Source organism: Spinacia oleracea, chromosome 3, assembly GCF_020520425.1.
Source record: "Spinacia oleracea cultivar Varoflay chromosome 3, BTI_SOV_V1, whole genome shotgun sequence".
Classification (NCBI taxonomy): Eukaryota; Viridiplantae; Streptophyta; class Magnoliopsida; order Caryophyllales; family Amaranthaceae; genus Spinacia; species Spinacia oleracea.
The window spans coordinates 92325031-92343960 of record NC_079489.1 but is presented as its reverse complement, the minus strand read 5'-3'; the positions used below and the strand labels follow the sequence as shown (position 1 = coordinate 92343960).

At 39.5% G+C, this 18930-nt stretch overlaps 2 protein-coding genes across 2 annotated transcripts; both read right to left on the bottom strand.

Moving 5' to 3' along the window:
• Window positions 1-4343: 4343 nt before the first annotated feature.
• On the bottom strand, window positions 4344-5914 carry LOC110786577 (uncharacterized). Its single transcript, XM_056840579.1, has 6 exons — window positions 5590-5914; window positions 5290-5493; window positions 5094-5201; window positions 4921-5002; window positions 4734-4835; window positions 4344-4598 (listed from the first exon to the last, which is right to left on the bottom strand). The coding sequence occupies exons 1-6, from the start codon at window positions 5751-5753 to the stop codon at window positions 4497-4499; spliced, it is 762 nt and encodes a 253-aa protein (XP_056696557.1). The 5' UTR covers window positions 5754-5914; the 3' UTR covers window positions 4344-4496.
• A 1548-nt stretch (window positions 5915-7462) lies between these two features.
• Window positions 7463-18224, bottom strand: LOC130469868 (uncharacterized). Its single transcript, XM_056839383.1, has 9 exons — window positions 17656-18224; window positions 16803-16910; window positions 12869-12970; window positions 9365-9683; window positions 9036-9266; window positions 8614-8910; window positions 8096-8536; window positions 7703-7978; window positions 7463-7615 (listed from the first exon to the last, which is right to left on the bottom strand). The coding sequence occupies exons 4-9, from the start codon at window positions 9665-9667 to the stop codon at window positions 7463-7465; spliced, it is 1701 nt and encodes a 566-aa protein (XP_056695361.1). The 5' UTR covers window positions 9668-9683; window positions 12869-12970; window positions 16803-16910; window positions 17656-18224.
• Between the last annotated feature and the right edge of the window lie 706 nt (window positions 18225-18930).

Here is an 18930-nt window from a genome sequence, read left to right as displayed (position 1 = left end):
TCGGCCGCTCGGACCCTTTTTTTGTCTTCGGGCGGGTCTTGCTCCCGGGCGTGTATCGCCATATGTGGTACTTGGGGGAGCGCGTGTCCCTTCAGCACAGTACGGGGGACAGGCTTGTCCCTAAGGACCCACCGGAGTCCATGTTGGCGCCAGACGATGAACTTGCCCAGCTCTATTTGAATGGTAGGGGTGATGTTGTTTGTCGCCATTGGGAGAGCTTTGTAGATAGGAGGGGTCATTATGAGGACCTTCTGGGGAGACTTGCTCCACCTGTACGCTTCGTACTGCCGGTGAGCTTTTGAATCTTGTATCTTGTATTCTAATATTCTTGTATGTTTGTATTCTTGTATTCTTGTATGTTGGTTTGATTGTATATAATTGTATGTAGGAGGAGGAGGTTGATCCTGAGGACATTCCCTATGCTGATAGGGTCATCCGCTATGAGAACTCGGACGGGGAACAGGTAGAGGTGACCATCCCCGTAGCTTCTCCTCAGCACCGGAGATCGTATGATGTTGTACCCGAACATTATGCAGCTGTAAGTACTGTTGTATTTGCTTGAAACTTGATTGTAATTTTGTATCTGGAAATTGATCTTGACTTTTGTATACAGGCGCCTCGGGTGAGAGTGCGTCGCTAGATGCTTTTGATTGATTCTTTGAAGAGGCATTGTGCCAAGCTGACCCAAAAGCTTTCTGGCCGGGACAGAGAGGTGCTTTTCTTGATTTTGAAATTTGTATTCTGGAAACTTGAACTTGGATGTCTGATTCTTGAAATTGGTACTTTGTATAGGAGCGCCGTCCAGGTCGCAGAGGTTCCGTTGACAGGGAGCCCCAGGCGGAGACTTCGTTGAGGCAGAAAGGACCGAGCTTGGATCTGGGACAGGGGTCCCATGCTCGTACTTTTCAGAGGAATTCTGATGCTGATATGGGAGCTACCCCTTTTGTATATGCTGATCCCACCAGGCATTCTTTTGGGGGTGCGAACAGTTCGAGGCCCTTTGTTCCTCCTCCTAGTTACTACTTTGGAGGGAGCGGTCCTCAGTCTTGGGGTGCGGATTCTTGGGCTTACTGATCGGATATGGAGAGGATGCGTCAGGCTCAGATGTTTGGGGCACCGCACGAGTTCATGGCGATGCCGCCGCCTTATCAGTACTCTTTCCCTCAGCAGGGAGTTTATCCTTCTCCTGGCACTCTTCCTATCTCGGAGCAGGAGCCTGATACCCCTGGGGCAAAGCTGGATCGGGATCTGGAGCGCTTTAGGAGCCGAAACAGGAACAAGGAGCCTGTGGTTGACATTACGGCTGATGATGACTCGGACTGACCCTGCATAGTAGCGAGTTCCAGCTTGACTTGGTTTGATTTTTGTATGGATTTTATTTGTATGGATTTGTACGGTTTGGAACTTGAATTTTGTATGGTTGTATGGTTTTGAACTTGAATTGGTTTGGAATTTTTGAAGTTTGGTTTTTGTATGTTTGAAAATTTGAACTTGTATGCGTTATGTGTGTCGTAGAAATTTGTAGCTATAGGCATGCATGAGGAATTTGCAAAAAAATTGAAAAAATTTGCCCATTTTTTCGGGTGTATATACCCACTATAAGCCCCCACTTTGACTAAGGTTTTTTGGTTAGGAAAAGCTCAAGTCAAAGTATATTCAACTTTTGCTATGCATATGCAGACTCGACTTAGGACGCCGATCTAGGACTAGAATGCTTGAATTTTGAATAAATTGACCCGAAATCTGCCTGAAGCGTTGACTCGGACTGCTTGAAATTGCGCGGCTTGCGGCTTTGGAATCTTGAATAATGGAGGTTGTACTCTGATGTCCGAAGCACTAAAGGGTGTGTACTCGAAGTCATAAAAGAGGACGGTGGCCCCGTCCTTCGCTGCAGGCCCCTGCGTTTGGCGCAGGGCTCGACGCCTGGCGCCGGCGTGCTGTCGTGCAAGCCGACTCTTGTATAAATAGGGAGCTTGTCGGATCATTCTTATGCAACAATCCTTCCCTGTTATCCTTTGCATACTGCTTACTCACGAAAAAGAAGAGAGAATATGGCTATGTCTTTTGAAAATGCCTTGAACTCATGGCTTGGTTTGCTAGGCAAATTGGAGAAGAGGGAGCTCGATGGCCTGCATCTTTGGGTGCTCGCTTCTTTCCGGTTCGTAAAGCTTGATGTGCACTTCCTTCTTGCTGCTCTGGAGGCTTGGGATCCAAATCATCATGTCTTCCGCTTTGGGGATAATGAGGTATGTCCCCTCCCTGAGGAATTTAGTGCCATATTGGGGTGGCCCATTATGCCGGAGTCATGCATGCCTAGTGTTGAAGAACACTTTTTCTTGGGTTTTGAAAGATATTTGGGCTTGAAGCCCCAAATTTTGAGTGCTATTGTTTATGGCAGAAGGGTGGATTTGTCCCTCTTTGTCACCTACTTTGCTGGTCTTGATGTTCCCAAGGTTTTCCGCTTGAGGGCCTTGAGTCTTTGTATATTCGCTCGCTTCCTCTTTTCGAAACAGGGGTTTGACAAAGGTGATGCCTCCCTAATAGAGATTCTAGAGAAATTTGCTAATGGTCAGGACCCAATGCCGCTCGTGATTAGCGAAATATTGATGGGCCTTGACATGCTGAAGTCGGACCCCTCTTCCTTGCCGTCGGGAAGTCCGATATTACTCTAAGTAAGGGTCTGGAGATTTCTTGTATATTGAATTTGTACTTGCATTTTGAATGTTGAATTTTTAATTGCTTTTCTTGTATACTCCCCAAGGTCTGGCATATGGAGAGGCTCATGTTGGTGGCACCACCAGAGAACATGGAAAGCTATAATAGAAAAGGGTTCACTGTGCGGCCCATGGTGTATGGCCGGCTTTCTTTGGATGAGCGGCGAAGCGCACTTTCTGGAATTGGATCTGTTAGGTTATGATACATATGAATAAACATAAATCATGCGGAAAAACCATAAAGCCAGGAAACATATTATTTACACATAATCATTTAGCATAATTCAGATGCATACACTTTGTAGCGTGCCCTCCCTAGATGCGCCCGAACCGAACAAGAACAAGTCTTTAGGACTCCAAGTGTCGTCCTTCCGTAGATAGTCCAAAGCACGTCCGGATCCGCCTTAAGATTGACCAACTAGAATCGCCCTTAAGGTACTATAAATTTCGGCTAATAGGGCAAGTGTTTGTGGCTGATTTTTGCTTGAAAATCTTACCTTTGAATACTTCAATCCTCGATGTAAATATGTGATCCTAGGCACCTATTTATAGAGTTATAGAAAAGGACTTGGAATCCTATTAGGATACTAATTTATTTAATTAGAATCTTATTAAAACTCTACTAAACAAATTCTATCTTTATTAGGATTAGGATTTAATCATAGAACAAATTCCATTAGCTTTAGGATTTGTATTGAAACACAAGCGTTGCACGAGCACGAGCATCGCACAAACTCGCGCAGGCCTTGCGGCCCACACGAGCTGGCGCTGCTCGCAGCCCACGAACATCAGCCCGCGTGCGCGCGCCATGCCTTGCTGGGCCTGGCGCGGTTTGGCAGCGTGTGTTTGGGCGCTTGGCTTGTTGGGCGTAGGCCTGGCTTCGTGTTAGGCCTTCGTCTAGCAAGTCTCGTCCGATGCTAATTCGTACGACGCGCTTCCGATTAAATTCCCGGTTCCGGAATTCATTTCCGATACGAACAATATTTTATATTTTCGACTCCGGAATTAATTTCCGTTTCGAACAAATATTTAATATTTCCGTTTCCGGAATTATTTTCCGATTCCAATAATATTTCCAATTCTGACAATATTTCTTTTTCCTGCAATATTTCCGATTCCGGCAATCACTAGTAGAAAAAACCCTTATTGCAGCGGGCTTTTAGACCCCTGTTGCAGCGTACATCGTATGCTGCAACTGGGGGGCCTGCAACAAGTCTGAACTTGTTGCAGCGTACATGTTCGCTGCAAAAAGTGATTTGTTGCAGCGGGCTTTTAGATGTACGCTGCAACAAGTGCCAAAAAATTGGCAAAATTTTGGACTTGTTGCAGCGTACATATAAAAGCCCGCTGCAACAGACCCAACTTTTTGCAGCGTACATTTATTTGTACGCTGCAACAAGTCTGAATTACTCAATTTTTTGCAGCGTACATTTATTTGTACGCTGCAACAAGTCTGAATTTTTGCGAAATTTTTTTCCCTTGTTGCAGCGTACAACATATATGTACGCTGCAAAAAAGCACTTTTGGCGGGAAAATTCTAATTTTGTTTAGGGATACCTAGAGTGCCTTGCACCAAATATAGAAACCTGTCAAAACAATAATAGAATAACGCAACCTGTATAACAAATATAAAAACAACAACTGGAGTTTTGTATATATCCCAAAACCAAAAGTGCACATACCGATACATTTAAATACATTTACGTTCCAATTTCAAAGTACGCATACATTTTAACATAAAAGATTGTTCTATAACATCTAAACCAACACGATCAAGCGCCATCAGGTCAATAATAAATACTTGGTGGTAAAAAACTTCGCCCATTGCTCACGAACCACATCAATTTCCTCACTAGCATAAGGCGCAGTCCTCGGAGTATAGACCTTACAAAAACAAAAAATTGATGGAGCATATATTAGATCGATTAAATGCAAATGAAATGTCACATTTTAACATTCAAGCAACTAATGACAATGTATTAATAGTCTAGAATACGAATCAATTAGTTACTTAATTACCTCATCTAGCCGGCCTTCATAGTCATGTTGTAACGTGACTATCTCTAACATGAACTTCATAACGTAATAGCCACACTCAGTTCCGCCGATTTGTTGAGCACACTGATTAAGAAACATAATACTTTATCTTGCAAGGCCAATAATTAATAAAAACAAAGCAAAAAGCTAATTAAGAAACATGTTATACCTCTATATGAATGGGTTTACACGACTTAAAACTCGTTTTATTCGGACAATGCCCACCATTGCACTTGTACACTTGGTATGCCCTAGAAAATTAACGAAACATGGGTACTCATGAATATGATTTTGGCTTAGGTTTCTTAAAGACTAATGTAATTTGTAAGCAAAAGAACTTACAAACTCAAGATTCCCCATGCATAATCTGTTCGACGTGGATCTCTAGCAGAATCGAAAATATATACATAACCTCTACGTAGGTCCATCACGTATAAATTCCAATGATTTCTGTATAATTTATAAATGATATATTAAATATTTAATAACAATAATAATTAATATTTTATATGAAACTTATATAATATAACACACTTACTCTTGATTATATGGGATTAAAAACCAATTAGTTAGGTTAGGATTACCCATCTTCTCCTTTTCAATTTCAGCTTGGAAAATGTTTTTCAAATACATTGTTGGCGCTCCAGGGTCGGCCTTGATTCTAGTGCTTGACATAATCTCGGGACAAATGAACGAAATCCGAGACATTTCAAATGATTTGGCATGATCGTGCAATAAACACCTACAAAATAAACAAGATTACACTATTAAGATCGATAAAGAGAAAAAACTTCAAAGAAATAATAGTTTTATTAACAACAATAAAACATTTAATTACAATATGTAGACTTGGATCGCTGAAATGTTTAAGCACGCCCCGCGAAGGAACTCTCCTATATCAGACGCAGTTATGTATGTTTCTTGATCAAAATCCGAGTGCCAAACTGAGGCCGCCAATGGGATGGTAGTATTATCATATATATCATCAGGCGCCGAAGTCATGATAAACTGCAAGTATTTGCATGACGGGCCAAGACCTTGAATTGCATCGTGTACAAGTCCCGCTTTCTTGCTTTTGGTGGTTGATTCTTGTGTTTTACGATCACAACTACCCACGACCTCTAAGTTGGACTTAGGCTTAGAATTCGACTTCTTTGGATGCGAAAATTCCTATAACAATAGTCAATTAACATTAGTCATATAATAAGAATCAAATGAGTCATTAGGTTCTTTAGTTCAAAGTTGGGAGCGAAAATGTCATTTTAGCTCAATATATGACCTATAACGACCCAACGAGCCATAAATGTGCATAAATAGGTTCGAATGAGTTTTAGAAACTTAAAACTATGCATATTAGTCGTGTAATAAGAATCAAATGAGTCCTTAGGTTCTTTAGTTCAAAGTTGGGAGCGAAAATGTCATTTTAGGTCTATATATGACCTATAACGACCCAACGAGCCATAAATGTGCATAATTAGGTTCGAATGAGTTTTAGAAACTTAAAACTATGCATATTAGTCATGTAATAGGATTAAAATGAGTGTTTAGGTTCTTTAGTTCAAAGTTGGGAGCGGAAATGTCATTTTAGCTCTATATATGACATATAACGACCCAACGAGCCATAAATGTGCATGAATAGGTTCGAATGAGTTTTAGAAACTTAAAACTATGCATATTAGTCATGTAATAAGAATAAAATGAGTCATTAGGTTCTTTAGTTCAAAGTTGGGAGCGAAAATGTCATTTTAGCTCTATATATGACCTATAACGACCCAACGAGCCATAAATGTGCATAAATAGGTTGGAATGAGTTTTAGAAACTTAAAACTATGCATATTAGTCATGTAATAGGATTAAAATGAGTGTTTAGGTTCTTTAGTTCAAAGTTGGGAGCGAAAATGTCATTTTAGCTCTATATATGACCTATAACGACCCAACGAGCCTTAAATGTGCATAAATAGGTTGGAATGAGTTTTAGAAACTTAAAACTATGCATATTAGTCATGTAATAGGATTAAAATGAGTGTTTAGGTTCTTTAGTTCAAAGTTGGGAGCGAAAATGTCATTTTAGCTCTATATATGACCTTTAACGACCCAACGAGCCTTAAATGTGCATAAATAGGTTCGAATGAGTTTTAGAAACTTAAAACTATGCATATTAGTCATGTAATAGGATTAAAATGAGTGTTTAGGTTCTTTAGTTCAAAGTTGGGAGCGAAAATGTCATTTTAGCTCTATATATGACCTTTAACGACCCAACGAGCCTTAAATGTGCATAAATAGGTTCGAATGAGTTTTAGAAACTTAAAACTATGCATATTAGTCATGTAATAAGAATCAAATGAGTCCTTAGCTTCTTTAGTTCAAATTTGGGAGCGAAAATGTCATTTTAGCTCAATATATGACCTATAACGACCCAACGAGCCTTAAATGTGCATAAATAGGTTCGAATGAGTTTTAGAAACTTAAAACTATGCATATTAGTCGTGTAATAAGAATCAAATGAGTCCTTAGGTTCTTTAGTTCAAAGTTGGGAGCGAAAATGTCATTTTAGGTTAATATATGACCTATAACGACCCAACGAGCCTTAAATGTGCATAATTAGGTTCGAATGAGTTTTAGAAACTTAAAACTATGCATATTAGTCGTGTAATAAGAATCAAATGAGTCCTTAGGTTCTTTAGTTCAAAGTTGGGAGCGAAAATGTCATTTTAGGTTCGAATGAGTTTTAGAGGGTTTACCTTGGATGGTAAGTCTGTTGTCTTCTTTTGGGCCGCTAACACCGTTGTCTTTTTCTTGGAGCTACCATCCCTCTCTTTAGAAACATTAGACTTGGACTTCTTTTTAGGAGGTGAAATACAATCCTTTAAAATTCAACAAAAACAAGAGTAGGTAAGATGTCGAATGTGCTTGCGTGAACATATACATTCTAAACAATAAAACATATATACCTCGCCGTCTTCGAAAATCACTAAGTGTATGGGCCATTGCACAAAACTACCCAGAGCACCGCCTAAGTTAGTGAAACCATCTCCCGTAGGTACCGGAAGAATATCATCAACATGTCCGTCGTAAACAAAATCAACTTGGACTTTATAGTGACCAGGCTTCATCGATGTAAAATGTTGGGGCAATGCACCATCTGAGGGTTGTACCATACCATCCGCCACGACAATGTTGTTGCCTGAAACTTTCTCCTCAAGGGCAAGACGACATGGAGTCCTTTCCTTCATAAACAAAGGTTTCAATGCAACTTTGTAAGTGATACAGATTATTAAGTAAATGTCAACTAAAAACATAAAAGGATCAAGCAACTATGTTAAAAAAGAGTGACTACGTCGTACCTTTAGCTCGCGTGGTTGCGGCACTAAGATGTGACGAGTGGTTCTTGTAGCACTAACATCAAGGTCAACTCTGGCAGAATCATTTAAGTGGAGGTCATCAGGTATCGGGGTAGAAATGGAGTTTAGTTGTCCTGTTTTTAACAAGGTGCTTAGTTGCTTTTGGAGGGCCTCTGCCACCCTCTTCTCTACCCTTTTCTCTAATTCACCTTCAAACTCCTTTTTCACAGAAGCTCTGATTGATTCGTAATTTTCTGATGAAGCTTCACCATGGTCACTTCTACTATGTCGAATACACGGACCGAAAGCCTTTTTGATACCAACCATGCCACCTGTTCCCTTGACACGCCCACGATGATCTTTTTTCCCTATAGCTTTAGTGAGGGCATCCTCACCCTGTTCGAAAGAAAGATTTCCTTTTTCCTCTTCTGCGATGTACTCTAACTGCCAATTAGGAAAGTAAAATTACTTTATATTCTCTAATCAAAGCAAGTAAATATTAATTAATTATCGCTACTTACAGCTTTTGTTGCGATTTCAACAACTTCTGAATCGTTCGGGTCAATTTCCCACTTTCCCTCTTTATTTTGTACTTGATGGGCCAAAATCCACTCCTTTGATCTGTATTTTCTAACTCTATTAACATTTGAGGTCACTGATGAGTTCACCGAGGAGCTACTCGAGATAGGTAAAGCTGCATCTGGTGGAAGTCGTCCATCCTTTATCCAATCTAGTCGCTTTCTATTATAACCCTTTTGGCCGGTGCGATGTGGGTTCTTGTTGCATGATGCACTTTTCCTCGCCTTTTCACTACGAAGCTGTCAAAGACAACATAAAAAGATGGAAATAAATGTTTTTTCTGATAACTTTTTGTCCTAGAACCAATGTCAGTTTGCTACATGAAAAACTCTTTAAGGACAAGTTAAAGAAATATTATCATTACCAATGACTCTGGCAGGAAATAATGTTTAACAAAAGTCTTCCAATCATCCTCTGTGATATGGTTGTAGACATCCCAAGGCATCTTGTTTGTTTGATTTTTTGGCTTCTTTTCCTTCATAGTTATCCATCGGCGCACCAACTTGCTCTTGAAACAACTAAATCGTTTCGCCACACAAGAATGAAAATATTTCTCCCTCGAATGATTAGAATCATCAGTAATGTGGAACATAAGCTGTTAATAATTAAAAAAAGTTAAATTATAAAAATAGTATTTAAATCAAATTAAATAATCCCTAAAATATACAAATCAAGTTAATATCCAATGCTTACCTTAGTCTCCTCCCAAAACCCCTTCTTGATTTGCTCATCTACCTTTGGATATAATGGGACGTTAATATTAATTCTAGTAGCACAACTCCCAACTTGCTTCCCGTATTCATGAGACCATTGTCCATCGGGGACATTATATACATTATACTCAAGGAACATAGGCTTAGCGACTTTAACACCTTTTGACGGACCACGGCCTTTAATGGTCTTTGTAATCGTACTAACATCTTGTGATTCGTCACGCGTTGTGGGAGTCTTGCCACCTTCTGATTCATGCCTAACAACAATTTGGTTTTCATTCATCGTACCTATGTTGTTCCTGCATCAAGTAAAACATACAGAAGAGTGGTTACAAAATGTGCGCGCAGCAGCAAATCAGTGCTCTAGCATACAGAAGGATATCAGATCAGTGCAGATATCACAGATCAGATCAGCACTGATCAGTGCAGATCAGATCAGCACTGATCTGCACTGATCAGATCAGCACAGATCAGCACAGATCAGTGCTGATCAGATCTGCACTGATCAGTGCTGATCTGATCTGTGATATCTGCACTTCTCTGTTCTGCACTGATCTGATCAGCACTGAACTGTGCTGATCTGATCTGCACTGATCAGTGTAGATCAGATCAGCACAGATCAGTGCTGATCAGATCAGCACAGATCAGTGCAGAACAGATCAGCACAGATCAGTGCAGAACAGATCAGCACAGATCAGTGCTGATCTGATCTGCACAGATCAGTGCAGAACAGATCAGCACAGATCAGTGCAGAACAGATCAGCACAGATCAGTGCTGATCTGATCTGCAGTGATCTGTGCTGACCTGATCTGCAATGTTCCCCCCTTGTTGATTTTGTTCGAATTATAACAATATGACTGTTGCATCTGCAGCTTGAGACAGGTAGTCAGGTAAGTCCATTTTTTTAAAGTGAAACCATAGAGGAACAATTGACACTATTTTAACCAAATATTTGGTTAATAAAATTTCATCAAGGATTTGCAGATGCTAGTTTTATGGCAGTCAGAAGAGATAAATCAAGGTCAATTTTGAAACAACAGCAACTAACAGTACCACTCCCCACCAATTTTAAGTCTCTAGTTTGTGCAAAGGGGATCATGCAAAAGAGATGGCACTAATTGAAGAATGAACGAGAAATTTAAGTGTAAATATGTCAAAGCTCAACATAATGGAAAATCAATAAGAACAGCATAGAGAGAAAGAAATTTAGGGGCTGTTTGGTTCCCCAGACTTCCCCCTGGACTTGGATTCCCCCAAATTTCTATCAGTCTCTCATTGGTCAATGACTCAATGGTCACCACCATCATCCCAAATCAATCCACCCCACCCCACCATCACCTCACCACCACTATCACCGTCACCTCACTAGTCACCACTAAAGCAACTCTCACTTCCACCCACCATGGATACATCACCAGAAAAACCAACCTTCACATCCCTTCCTTGATCCATTTCACCCCTTTTCCCTCTTTTTATTCCTCTCCGCTTTTTGTTAGGGACCAAAACATCGCTTTACAATGTAATTGAACAATTGATAGAATACTAAGTTGACACATGCTCCGGCCTTCAAAGAATCAAATCATATCAAAGAATTTGAACTCTATAGCAGCAACAAGCCAACAAGCATGAAAAATTATATATGTGGAATGCACTGATCTGTGCAGATCTGATCAGCATAGATCAGTGCTGATCAGATCAGCACTGATCTGTGCTGATCTGTTCTGCACTGATCAGATCTGCAGAACAGATCAGCACAGATCAGTGCTGATCTGATCTGCACTGATCTGTGCAGATCAGATCAGCACAGATCAGTGCAGAACAGATCAACACAGATCAGTGCTACCCTCATCTGATCTGCATTGATCTGCATGTGCTGATCTGATCTGCAATGTTCTTTGTCATTCTTGGTGTGTTTGTTGAGGCAATATGAGAATGCAGGGCAGCTAACTCATTCTATAAACAAGTTCTATTAATCTAGTATAGTACGGAGTAGTATGTAAGTTAGATCGTAAAATGAAATTATGTAATTGAGTTTCACTTAAACTCAAGCAACAATCATTAAGAAACTTAATGAGGAAATCTGACAATCTCACTTCTCTTATATCATGAAATCATATACTCATATGAGATAAGTCTAGAAAACACCACTTATGCTAAAATGAGGCATTTTCGCTCCCAGCTATGAACTAACGAACATAAGGACTCATTTTAACCTTTTAAATGATTAATATGATTAATTTTAACTTTCCAAGACTCGATCCGATCTATTTATTCACATTAGAGACTTGTTTGGTCGTTGTGGTTCATATTTATGATAAAATGAGGCATTTTTGCTCCCAACTATGAACTAAAGAACCTAAGAACTCATTTTTAGGCTAATATGACACTTTCGCTCCCAACTTTGAACTAACAAACCTAAACACTCATTTTAATCCTTTTAAATGATTAATATGATTAGTTTTAACTTTCCTAGACTCAATCCAATCAATTTATGCCATTTGAGACTTGTTTGGTCGTTATGGTTCATATTTATGCTAAAATAAGACATTTTCGCTCCCAACTTTGAACTAAAGAACCTAAACACTCATTTTAATCCTATTACATGACTAATATGCATAGTTTTAAGTTTCTAAAACTCATTCCAACCTATTTATGCACATTTAAGGCTCGTTGGGTCGTTAAAGGTCATATATAGAGCTAAAATGACATTTCCGCTCCCAACTTTGAACTAAAGAACCTAAACACTCATTTTAATCCTATTACATGACTAATATGCATAGTTTTAAGTTTCTAAAACTCATTCGAACCTATTTATGCACATTTAAGGCTCGTTGGGTCGTTAAAGGTCATATATAGAGCTAAAATGACATTTTCGCTCCCAACTTTGAACTAAAGAACCTAAACACTCATTTTAATCCTATTACATGACTAATATGCATAGTTTTAAGTTTCTAAAACTCATTCCAACCTATTTATGCACATTTATGGCTCGTTGGGTCGTTATAGGTCATATATAGAGCTAAAATGACATTTTCGCTCCCAACTTTGAACTAAAGAACCTAATGACTCATTTTATTCTTATTACATGACTAATATGCATAGTTTTAAGTTTCTAAAACTCATTCGAACCTATTCATGCACATTTATGGCTCGTTGGGTCGTTATATGTCATATATAGAGCTAAAATGACATTTTCGCTCCCAACTTTGAACTAAAGAACCTAAACACTCATTTTAATCCTTTTAAATGATTAATATGATTAGTTTTAACTTACCTAGACTCAATTCAATCAATTTATGCCATTTGAGACTTGTTTGGTAGTTATGGTTCATATTTATGCTAATTTAGTCAACTAAGGTCAATTTAGGTCAATTTATTCAACTAAGGTCAATTTAAGCCCGCTCGTTTTGATTTAGGTCATTCTAGCTCAAGATTAGGAGACATGTTAATTAGCGCAACACTAGGAGAAAACGCACAACTCACCAAAAGTAAATACGTGCTTTATTTTCCGATTCTGAGAACTTCTGAAAAGACACAAATCACCGAAAGCTTCTGAAAATTTCTGACTCGGGGATCTCAAGTCATCTGCACAGAAAGTTAGAAAACTTTGGTCAGGAACAAAAGTAAGATGTGGAAGTACAGTAAGAATTAAAGAAAGCTAGAAAAGTATAATCATGAACACAATGGAAGTATAAAATAAGAATTAAAGATGTGGAAGTACAAACTACACCTTCCTAAATGCTAGAAAAGATACATTTAATCTGATATTCAGTTAGCTAGAATTACCTATTCCCAGAAGCCAACTCATCTTATTCATTTACGGTTTACAACCCAAATTCCTTCCCTATGATCTGTGCGCATATGATTAGTATTATTTGCATCTTCCTCCTCCGGTAACGGTTGAACAGCCGTTGGTAACAGGGGTGTTTCATCGTACTTGTCATACTCATCTTCATCCACAACATCATCAATACCCAGAATATTTCTCTTGCCTTGGGCAACTGCACGCCATATAGGATCAACATTGTCTACCACATAGAAAATTTGCTTAGCTTGTGATGCTAGAATGAATGGCTCGTCACTATCACTTAATCGATCAAAGTTAACCAATGTTAAACCAGGAAAAATTTCATCTTGTTTCACCCCATTATGGTTGTTGGCCCACTTGCACCGGAATACAGGGATCGTAAATTTGTTGTAATCAAGCTCCCATATTTCTTCGATAACACCATAATATGATTGTGTCGCATCAACCGGTCTTCTATCCTTGGCGCTTGCAAAGACCCTAGATGCTGCAACATGCTTCACTCCACTATTCTGCACCACACTCTTTTCATCTTGTCTTCTAGTGTAGAATGTGAACCCATTGATATCATACCCTTCATAAGACAGAACACATAGTCGAGGACCTCGAGCTAACCACTGGACCATTTCAGAAACATCTAGATTTTTTTTCATTTCCTCGGCTACTTCCTTCTTAAACCAATCAACAAATGTGCGATTATGTTCTTGCATCAACGCTCTTTCCTTCAACTTAGGATTCTTTTGTTGCAATTCTAGCAAATGCTTATCTATGTAAGGATTGACCTCGGTAAGATGCTGCAACACACAAAGATGTGCCTTATTCTTCCTTTCAGATGGAGGCGAGATCACATTTTTACCAATTACCCCATGCCCTTCAAGCCTCCCTGCATGACGAGATTTTGGAAGACCTATTTGCTCAAGCCTTGTTAAGAATTCAGCTACATATTGAGATATCTCTTCCTCAAGGACTCCCCGAATGATACTACCCTCCGGCCTTGCCCGATTCTTTGTTTTGTCCTTTAAATGCCCAAAAAATCTCTCAAAAGGATACATCCATCTTAAGAACACCGGACCACATAACTTGATTTCTCGAACTAAATGGACAATTAAGTGCACCATAATATCAAAGAAAGATGGTGGAAAGTACATTTCAAATCGACACAAAGTTTCAACAATATCATTGTGCAAAGAATCTAATTTCTCCGGATCAATCACTTTAGCACATATAGAATTGAAAAACACACAAAGTTTTGTTATAACATGTCTCACGTGTTTCGGCAATATCCCACGAAGTGCAATTGGCAAAAACACATTAATCATTACATGGCAATCATGAGACTTCATACCAACCAACCTAAGGTCCGAGAGAGATACTAGGCGCTTTACATTCGACGAATATCCCGAGGGAACCTTAATTCCATGTAAGCACTCACAAAACTGCTTCTTCTCCTTTCTTGACATTGTGTAACACGCTGGAGGCAGATAAGTCTTAGTACCACCCGCACCAGATTTTTCAACAGGCCACAAATCTGGTCGAATATTCCTCTTTTTCATATCTTTCCGCACATTCTCATTGTCCTTAGTCTTTCCAGGCATGTTTAGCAAAGTCCCAATGATAGCATCGCACACATTTTTCTCAATGTGCATTACATCGAGACAATGCCTAACCGACAAATCTCTCCAGTAGGGAAGATCCCATAATGGAGATACTTTCTTCCACAAAACACCCTTTTTAGACTTGGACTTGTAGCACTTGCCGTATTTGGTTTCAACATTTTTTATTCGTTCATAAACCTGTGATCCTGTCAAAGGCGTACGAGCTACTCTTTCCTCGGTGAACCCATTGAATTCTTTCTTCTTCTTACGATAAGGGTGATATCGACTGAGGTGCTTCCTGAAATCTGGGTAAACATTTTTCTTGAAATTATGCAACCATGTGGGCTTCATGTCCTCTTCACATATAGGGCATGCTTGTTCTCCTTTGGTTTTGTATCCAGACAAGTTTCCATATGCCGGAAAATCATTTATGGTACAAAAAACCATAGCTCGCAATGTAAAGCTTGAATTGGTGTGTGCATCGAACATTGAAACACCTTCATTCCACAATAATTTCAAATCATCTATGAGTGGAGCCAGGTACACATCTATGTCATTTCCAGGTTGCTTAGGCCCCGAGATGAGGAGTGATAACATGATATGCTTCCGCTTCATACACAGCCATGGAGGAAGATTATAAATTGCTAGAAGAACCGGCCATGTGCTATGTTGACTGCTTAGAGTTCCATATGGATTCACACCATCTGCACATAAAGCAAGCCTTAGATTTCTAACCTCCTTACCAAATTCAGGATATTTCTTATCAATATTTCTCCATTGAACAGAATCTGCAGGATGTCGAAGGAGTCCATCTTTCTTCCTCACTTCCGCATGCCACCTTAAGTTTTTTGCTTGTTTCTTCAATGAAAACATACGCTCAAACCTAGGTATGATTGGAAGATACCACAAAGACTTAGCAGGCGGGCCCCTCTTAGCTGAATTTGCCCCTTTGCGTTTGTAACGAGATGCGCCGCATGTTGGACACTCATCCAAATGTTCATGCTCTTTTCTGTAAAGGATACAATCATTTGGGCAAGCATCTATCTTGTCGACCTCTAAGCCTAAGGGACACATCAATTTCCTGGCATAATAGGTAGAGGTGGGGATATCATTCCCTTCCGGCAAAAATTCACCTACCCACTCCAATAAGGTGTCAAAGTGTTCATCTCTCCAACCACCTTTACATTTGAGGTTGTAAAGTATTGACACACATTCCAACTTGCTGAATTTTGTACAACCGGGATACAATGGAGTTTCAGCAGCCTTTGATACTTGTTCGAACATCTGAGGTCGTTCGTCCAAGTGATCTTTCAGCCCATCCATCATCTCATTTATTTCATCATCTTCTTCCTCATCATCATCCGTCTCATTATTCTCATAAATATCATCATCACTCTCATTACTCTGAACATCAAATTGATGGACACTAGAACTTGGACGATCAGGTATTGTTTCACCATGCCAAAACCAAACATGGTAATCTTGCTTAAACCCACGGCGAAATAAATGATCCTCAATTTCATCAATGTCACCTAACCGCTTGATATTGTTACAATCACGGCAGGGACAATAGATTTTTTCGGCTTTTGTACTCCGTTGGTGTGCTAAAGCACATCTAATGAACTCTGCGACCCCACTCAAGTATTCTGCCGTAGTATGGTCACCATACATCCAACGACGACTCATTACTAATAACAACAACAAAAGGTTCCACACATAAACACATATATTAAGAAGTCACAAAATCATTAAGAAGTTCCGCAAATCTTTGGTTACATCATTTAAGTTTATCAATGCTTCACTGAAGTGATATTAGAAGTCCAAAAACAGTCATAATAAGTAAAACGGAATGGATACTTAAGCATAGAATACTAATGTACACGTTTTATTATTACACTTACTATACTTATCCAAATTTTATTTATCGTAAAAATGATATGCACTTACTGTACTATTGATTTCAACTTTCAAAAGAGGAAAAGAGAAATTTTATGAAGATAATTAGATATATCAATACCTTATGCAATTGTTGAAATTCGAACAAGCACGATGATAGATTATGCTGGCAGTACGATCATCGCCCCTCTCTTCAACCATATGCGTATCTACCCATCTTCACAATTAACTGCAAATAAAAGAAATAATTGAAAAACAGCCAAAAAAATCAAAATAAAAACGAAAATCAAAACGAAAATCAAAACGAAAATCAAAACGAAAATCAAAACGAAAATCAAACGAAAATAGTTCGAGGGCCAAATTCAGATATTTCTCATAGAATGCATGTAACAGGAAATTAACTATCTACCACATCACCACATAGCAATCACATTATTCAAGTTATTGGCATTATCGCAGCATTCAAGTGCGGAACTAAGTGCTTACGTAACCTCGGGGAAGGAAGAAGGGTAATGCCAGAATAAAATCCTGTAACCTCGGGGAAGGAAGAAGGGAACTAAGGGCCTGATACTACTGATCTAAGTGATGTATTCAACACTTTGAGCATACTTGGAAATTAAAAAAATTAAAAAAAAAAAAAGGTAATCCAAAAGCCTCTTGGAAATCAGCAAAATAACATCCAAACAACAGTCTGAAGGGGTGAGTAGCAGTCAGCAACAGCCTTAGCCCATTCCCCATTACTTGGAAACATAGTGGCTGTGTGCTTTTTAAAGAAATAGATCTATACTCGGAAACATAGCAATCCCCATTTACTTCGTTGAGTCGTTAAGTTTCAAAAACGAAAATCAAAACGAAAATCAAAACGAAAATCAAAAACGAAAATCAAAAACAATAATCAAAACGAAAATCAAAAAATAAAATTGAACCCTAATCTGAAAACGAAAATAAAAAACGAAAATAAAAATTGAACACACCATACCACCGGAACCACGACGCCGAGCAACCACCGGAACCACGACGCGACGGGGAGATGCTGAACCACGGAACCAAGACAGCGACGCAGGGCTGAACCACGGAACCACGGAACCAAGACAGCGAAGCAGGGTTGAACCACGACGCGACGGGGAGATGAGCAACCAACGGAACCAAGACAGCGACGCGAGCTGAGCAACTCTTGGGTTCGACGGCGACGCGAGCTGAGTTCGACGGCGACGCGAGCTGAGTTCGACGGCGACCTTGGATAAGCTTGGAGCTATAGCAGAGAAGGAACAGAGATATGATTGAGCGCGGTTTGTACGTACGTTGCAACTAGGAAAGTAAAAATTTTAATTTGAAACGCGGACTTGTTGCAGCGGGCATTAACATGTACGCTGCAATAACTAAGGTTTGTTGCTGCGGGCTTTTATTTTGTACGCTGCAACAAACGCATTTGTTGCGAACAACTAAAATGTACGCTGCGATAACCCTTTAAAGGGTTTGACCCGCGTTGACCGACTGGTTGTTGAAGCGTATTTATACTTGTACGCTGCAACAAGGGGGCTGCAACAGGGGTTTTTTCTACTAGTGAATATTTCCATATCCGATAATATTTTCCCATACGTCCCATGTTTCCGTTTCCAGCAACATCTACGACTTGGATAATATTTATATTTCCGATACGATCCATATTTCCGTTTCCGGCAATATCATCGTTTCCGGAGTATTCATTTCTTGCCTTTGACGATCTCAGCTCCCACTGAAACCAAGATCCGTCGATTCCGAATATTCATAGATGGAGTATTTAATTCTATTAAATACTTGATCCGTTTACGTACTATTTGTGTGACCCTACGGGTTCAGTCAAGAGTAAGCCGTGGATTAATATCATTGATTCCACTTGAGCTGAAGCGGCCTCTAGCTAGGCATTCAGCTCACATGATCTCACTGAATTATTAACTTGTTAGTTAATATTGAACCGCATTTATTAGACTTAACATTATATACATACTTGGACCAAGGGCATTATTTCCTTCAGGATCTTGTATAAGGTGGGTAGTTCCTTGGTGGGGAATTGCTGCCATGAGGCGTGCCCCTGGTTTTACTGCTTTGAGGGTGCCAAGCCTTATAATGCTGGTTTTCTACTCGCCTGCTCGAGTGATGAGACGGTACGGCTTAAAACAGGAGATCCCGGACTGTACTGAAGAGAACCCAAAACCTGTTGTGCTGAATGCAAATCGACTTGAAGTCTGGAGGCGGTATTGGGTCACCAA

Excerpts from the sequence above, each read along its gene's own strand:
- LOC110786577 (XM_056840579.1), bottom strand. The coding sequence starts at position 5,753 with ATGACTTCGGCGCCTGATGATATATATGATAATACTACCATCCCATTG. Across the intron at positions 5,202-5,289 it reads TTAATCCCATATAATCAAGA|AAATCATTGGAATTTATACG; the intron begins GTAAGTGTGTTA and ends TAAATTATACAG. Across the intron at positions 4,599-4,733 it reads ATGAAGGCCGGCTAGATGAG|GTCTATACTCCGAGGACTGC; the intron begins GTAATTAAGTAA and ends TGTTTTTGTAAG.
- LOC130469868 (XM_056839383.1), bottom strand. The coding sequence starts at position 9,667 with ATGAATGAAAACCAAATTGTTGTTAGGCATGAATCAGAAGGTGGCAAG. Across the intron at positions 8,537-8,613 it reads TTGAAATCGCAACAAAAGCT|TTAGAGTACATCGCAGAAGA; the intron begins GTAAGTAGCGAT and ends CCTAATTGGCAG. Across the intron at positions 7,616-7,702 it reads TGATTTTCGAAGACGGCGAG|GATTGTATTTCACCTCCTAA; the intron begins GTATATATGTTT and ends TGAATTTTAAAG.